At 38.8% G+C, this 6121-nt stretch overlaps 1 protein-coding gene across 1 annotated transcript in view; it reads right to left on the bottom strand.

The window, feature by feature from the left end:
• LOC111872535 overlaps positions 1-1311 on the bottom strand; it is a gene marked incomplete at its 3' end in the record, with an annotated part of 319037 nt that extends 317726 nt beyond the window's left edge. The window contains exon 1 of the mRNA XM_023866554.2: positions 495-1311. Within this exon, the coding sequence (XP_023722322.1) occupies positions 495-612 (118 nt within the window). The remainder of the gene's footprint in view (positions 1-494) is intronic.
• Positions 1312-6121: the final 4810 nt, after the last annotated feature.

The raw sequence follows: 6121 nt of genomic DNA, 5'->3' as shown, positions 1-6121 counted from the left end.
GCCCAATCCTGCCTTCATAATGAGAGTCATATTATAAATTAATTTATATATCTGACCATTAGTAAAACTATAGAGCAGGACGTATGCGGAGGTTATACTCTAAACCTAACGACTTATAATATTGAAGGCACTGCGCACCTCCTCCATGAACAATTACGATTCAGCTGTAACAAGAAAGCACTCGACCCGAATCTGCGGCATTAGCAGCTCCCTGAATCCACTCCGCGACCAGCCAAGTTTCGGCCCCACACTTAAGACCGAGTATTGTACTGAAGTGTTACAACTCTGCAGTTTCATGGGGCAATTGATTAGTTTGAGCTCTTCGAGGGCTTGGTTCCTGATATTGCCAATTACTTCTAAGGTAATCGAGCAATTAAATAGGTAATAAACGTAAAGATCAGGATCATTTGGATAGATAATAGCTGCTTTTAATATTCCCACCCATGATAATTATAATAATAATAATTATATCCTGCACGGAAGTTGGCACTTACTTGCTGAAATGAGGGCCAGGAAAAGAGAAATTAATTCCACTGTCATCCATGAATACTTCATTGTTGTCTGGTTAATCTTCTGTTGCTTATAATGTATAGTTACTTCAGATTGTTTCATGTTCTCTTGGCCCTATATCGTTTGAGTTATTGACGGCGTCGTGAAATAAACAACCTATATAAATAAAACATTGATATTCTCAGATATAATCTGAGATAGAATGATGTTTTTCTTTCTTTGTAGAACACTCAGATACACTTAAACAGACGAAACTCACGAAATTCACAAAACACAAATTATCCAACAGCGAAACATCTGTTTTGTTCTTTCTACGGAGGTATGAAAATGTTACGGTGCAAAGAAGAGACGATCGTTTTCAAAACATATGGTTCTTCTAGCATCTTGCAGTTCTTACTGACGATAACAACATTTATACATAGTTTCTAATAAATAGCTATGGTTTTAAAGGTAACAATTAATGTTTTGCCTGACTACAGCGTCTAACATAACTTCAATTAAATCATTTCAAAATAAATTAAGACACGTTCATGTTGTTTATTTTTCATTCGAGTTATATTTCCATCAAAACGAGTTTCTGTCGGATAACACGAAACTGGCTGTGAATAAAATCACGAGGGTTCGAGAGAGTTGCAGCACTTGAACAGCTGGGTGTGTCAAGATCTTCCTCTAACTCAGAGTACAAGGATTCTACTAAAGCAGCAGTTTCCGGAATAAAATTCGTTGTTTTACTGTTGTCGCGTTATCGCTCTGCCTTTTCACGCGCTCACAGTGTCACATGTTTTGTCTGTGGTAGTAGTCACGGACAGGAATCAACTAAGCCACGGAGCATCAACACAGCACACGCTCGCCACAACAACAGACGCAGCAGCGGCCGCCGCCTCTGTCCAGACTTGCGCAGTCGGATTCATGTGTGCGCCAGCGTCCACTGTATTCATGCTAATATTAAGGGAGATAGACGTGCTGGCGTTAAATTGGACATTACACTAGCCTGAGAGTTTTAAGGGAAAATAATCAGATTCGAAAATTAGCGTACCATATGTTGGCCCTGAAGTTCTAACAGCGGCTACTAGAAGCGAAATACACAGCCTAGAAGTATAGGCTGTCCGTAAATCATATACACATGTAATTTGTCATAGCATGGTTAAGTATTACAGCTCTACAGTTCTAACAAGTGTCATTTGAATCTCAAAATCTGAAAGTTTTACATACTCGAAAGATGCTCGATGTGAAATCCATTCGTGACCAGACAAATGTCCATCCCATCTCATACTCTTTCTGACGTGTTCCTGTCAATTGTCTCTACAGCTGCGGTAATTCTCAAGTTCGGTTCATCAATATCCAGCGGTAGAGGTGGCACAAACGCTTGTTCCTTTACATAATCCCAAAGAAAGGAGACACAAGGTCCGCTGAACACTGGTGCACGAATTTGTTTTCGCGTACTCAATCACGCGAAACTCTTCTCTATAGGAGACATTTTTCTTTAATTGCAGATTCTGAAGGTAAAGACAGATAATATGGAGATATGACACCAATTTAGAATCTCTAGGAATTTGACTTTCCGCTGATATCGGTTATATGTGGGTATGCTTTGTATTTTCCTCGTATTTTATCCCCGAAAATGTATCAATCATTTACGGACACCTTGTATTTTCATAGCGCATCGTACTTGAATTAAACGAATAGCAAGCCGTGGTATCTCTACAGTCGCATTGGGTAAGTTCCGACTGTATGATACTAAGTTGGAAAATCCAACTAAAATGGTTTGACGTTATGAAAAGTAACTACACACGAAATTCCATTTAAATTTCAAACGTTCCTGCTCACTACATTGTAAAGTTCTTCCAAAATCGTTCCCGAAACTTAATACGATTTGTACTAATTAAATGGGCTATAAAAGCGACAAGTCGATGAAATTAGTGCAATGGCGGCCAGTAGCAGTAAAGAGGTCGAACTTTTTGATCCCCCCTCTCAGACATGTAAAGCAAGAGGGTTGGCGTTTCAGTAATGCTTTGCACTCGTATTCCAGAGATGCTGGGATCGAATCTCGGCCTGGACATGGATTATCCTGAGGATTCCCGTGGTTTTACCCAGTCTCTTTGGAATAATTACGGGATAACATCTGGATGAGCCCATGCAGCTTCCTTCAATCACTGTAATATTCGACTGGGTGTGTCATAAAATAACACACAATAAATTACTTCCAATGACAAAGGGGAGAGTGAAGAGTTGGAAGGCGCGTTGGTCTGTCTCAGTAGTGATACTGGAATCAGTAAAACAGTAGAGGGGTATAAACCATACGAGCCGAACTCTTGAAGGTGGAATGATAATATGACAGCCCGAACAACTGGACGATGGCACTTAAGAGCCATATTCTTCAAACAACGGAACCATGACGCGGTAGACACTCTTCTTCCGTTAAAGAGATGCAGTATAAAGGACACGAACCAAATTGGTTCTAGATTTAACAAAAATTGTTTTAATCATAATTGTAAATAGACTAATTACAATAATTTATAAACGTTTTAACAAATTCATGCACATTACAGTAATTATAATATTGTAATAGTAGTTGCTGTATGGATTGATAGTGCCCTTCTGAAGACGGTCATTCTGACCGAAACATGTAAAGGATGAAAGATTAAAAAAAATNCCAAATTTTTATCTCGTATAAAGATTTTAAGTAAGCTAAAATGTGGTAAGTTAATATATTAATATAATTCTTAATATTTAAAATGTTAAACTGCTAAGGTTCGTGTCTCCGTTCTCCTTCTATTAACGGGAGATTGGGTTAGATTGCCGCTCTTGGAGGTCCGGATAGTGTTTTTTTATATAGTTGGTTAAGAGTCTTCAATTATTCTGTGTGTATTTTATATAAAATTCTATATACTTAATATTTCTTTGACTGTATTCTTTTGTTCTGTGTTGTTCCTACCTGTGTTTGTTGTTGAGCTGCTTCTTCTTTCGTTGTTTCTTGGGGCACTGACTTGTGGTGTGCTGTGTGGCGTATTTATATTCCTGTTCATTCTGACGTGTTCATGGGCGTGTACTCGTGTCTTAACGCCATACCAAACATACTCTTCTGGTTATCAGTATCTTTTGTAACCTTTTGTTCTCCTATTAGTTCCTTAAATTGTTTAAATTTGTAAATATAGTAATTTCCTTTTATATTCAAGTTGTTACACTTTCAGGCGTATTCAACCAATTACATAATTTGTTCCATAGACCCACGATCATGGTAGCCGAGCGGTCTAAGGCATGCACTGTCTTCGCTCGCTTGGAAACCGGGATCGTGGGTTCTAATCCCACTCAGGGCATGTATGTTTAGTTTGTGTGTGTGCGTTTTTCTGTGTTTGTGTATAGGTAGAGGCCTTGCGACGAGCTGATCACCCGCCCAAGGAGTCCTACCGAGTGTGTAAGATCTAGAAAAACCGAAGTGAACGGAGAAGTTCATGGAGGTAGGCCTAGGCCCACTGGGGCTGTAGTGCCAAGGAAAAAAAACCTATTCGTCTTTATTAAACCTTGTGTTTCTTATGTGTTCCTTGTGTCTTGTTTTTAAATTTCGGCCCGTTTGCCCAGTGACCTTGTGACAGCTCTGGCAAGTCATTTTGTACATACCGTTTTGTTCGTATGTGTTCGTTGTGCGGGTGTCAATTGTTTTAAACGCCACCTTTAAGTTTGTGCCCTTAAACAACTTTGTGATTTTACGTATGTAGTTTCCGATGTAGGTGAATGTAACCCATGTCTGAACAATATAAATTTATTATTACGTGTCGCAATCATCATTTTGTCTTAACAAAGTCCGAATGACTTTGTCGGGCGAATCAACATAAAACAGCGTACAGAACTATAAGGCTTATTTTGGACTGAATCTGCCTCCGAAACGTTGTGGTTTTTTGTCTTATATATACCAGACGATGGATAAAGTCCAAAATAAGCCTTATAATTCTGTACAGCATATACCATCGTCAGAATCATTTCAAGTCTATAAAACAGCGTGTATATCCAGTGCCCATATTTGCATCCATTCGCTTGCAGTACGTAACGAATTATACGCGTACTGTGTAAGTAATCAAAAGTTAAATGCACGGGTTGGTCATAAACTGAGGCAATTCACTCACTCATGGGGCTGAGCCCTTCCTGAAAAACTGCAATTGTGCAGCTAATCAAGAACTCAGAATTTTATGGAACTTGCAGGTTCATTACCGTGTTCACAGGAGCCCTCCACTAGTCCCTATCCTGAGTCAGATAAAAAAAATCCATATCATCACATCCTATCTCTCTAAGATCCATTTTAATATTGTCCACCAACTTACGTCTTTGTCTTCCCAGTGGTCTCCTTCCTTCTTGCTTTCCCATCAATATCCTATATGCATTCCTCTTCTCCTCCATTCGTGCTACATGTACTGTCAATTTCATCCTCCCTGACTTTATCATTCTAATTATACTTGGCGAAGAGTAGAAGTTATGAAGCCCCTCAAACTGGAGCAATTATCTTAAGTAACACTAAGTACGAATATTATGGGGCAGAAATTGGCTGCCCTCATTTCTCGACCCAGGGACGAGATATCTTGCTTGATAGTGTTCGTGGTTTTACTCACTTCAAAGAGTTATTTAACCCTTTTAATATAAGTAGAGTCTAGAGGATGGTGTATAACACACAGAATTACTGGGTTCTTGGTCTTTTTCTACAGTCTGGTATTCTAGAGAATATAAAACACGACGTTTCGGAAACTGGATTTGTTTCCGTCCTCAGGTGAAGGGGGAGAAGACACTTGAGGAAGGAAACAGATCCAATTTCCGAAACGTCGTGTTTTCTTTTCCATAGAATATCGGACGATGGAAAAAGTACCAAAAAAAAAGTAATTCTATGCCTTTCAATATAATTCCTCTAAGACTGTAAAAATGGCTGTGGCGACCGCTTTATCTCATTCTCTGATATTTCCCTCACGTTGATAATTTCTCCTCGTTGTTAGCAAGAGAAATTTGCATAAAACAGAAAGAAATTGTGCATACATCGGATAGACCTACAAAGAATCAATATAATCGTCGTCGACACATCTGAAATTTCTGAATTTTGGATTTAAGCGATTTCGGAACTACAGGGATTAAAACGTGCTCCTGACTGCCTTCCTCATCTTCCCTTATTCGCCTTTCAGAACATCTTCCCATTTTGTGCTGTGTTACTTATGCAATTGGAAAACGCCGTTAGGAAGCAGAAAATTGTATAGCAAAACGCTTGCATTCATTTTAACATCTGACATCGCCGCTGTATTGTTGTTCATGCACCAGTAAATAACTCCATTTTAATGAAGCAAGTTGTATTTTGATGGCTTTATTAATGGTGTATGTTTACAGCCATATAACCACATTACTTAGTGAGAGCATTATATTTGGCACTAATGAGTATTCGAAAGCAACAGGTACAGGGTATTTCGAAAGTAAAACTCTGGCTTCAGCTAACGTTAATAATGCCCTTAACTTAAAGGTGTTGCAACGACAAATAAAAATTATTCGTGCGCAAATGATGTATGGTATTAATTTGTTTAATGACGTATAGTCATTCACATGAGCCGATCAAAATGGCCGCGCTGTCTAAGATATGAAATGT

This window comes from Cryptotermes secundus, unplaced genomic scaffold (assembly GCF_002891405.2).
Source record: "Cryptotermes secundus unplaced genomic scaffold, Csec_1.0 scaffold690, whole genome shotgun sequence".
Taxonomy (NCBI): domain Eukaryota; kingdom Metazoa; phylum Arthropoda; class Insecta; order Blattodea; family Kalotermitidae; genus Cryptotermes; species Cryptotermes secundus.
The sequence above is the reverse complement of the archived record's forward strand: the minus strand, read 5'-3'. Positions and strand labels throughout refer to the sequence as shown.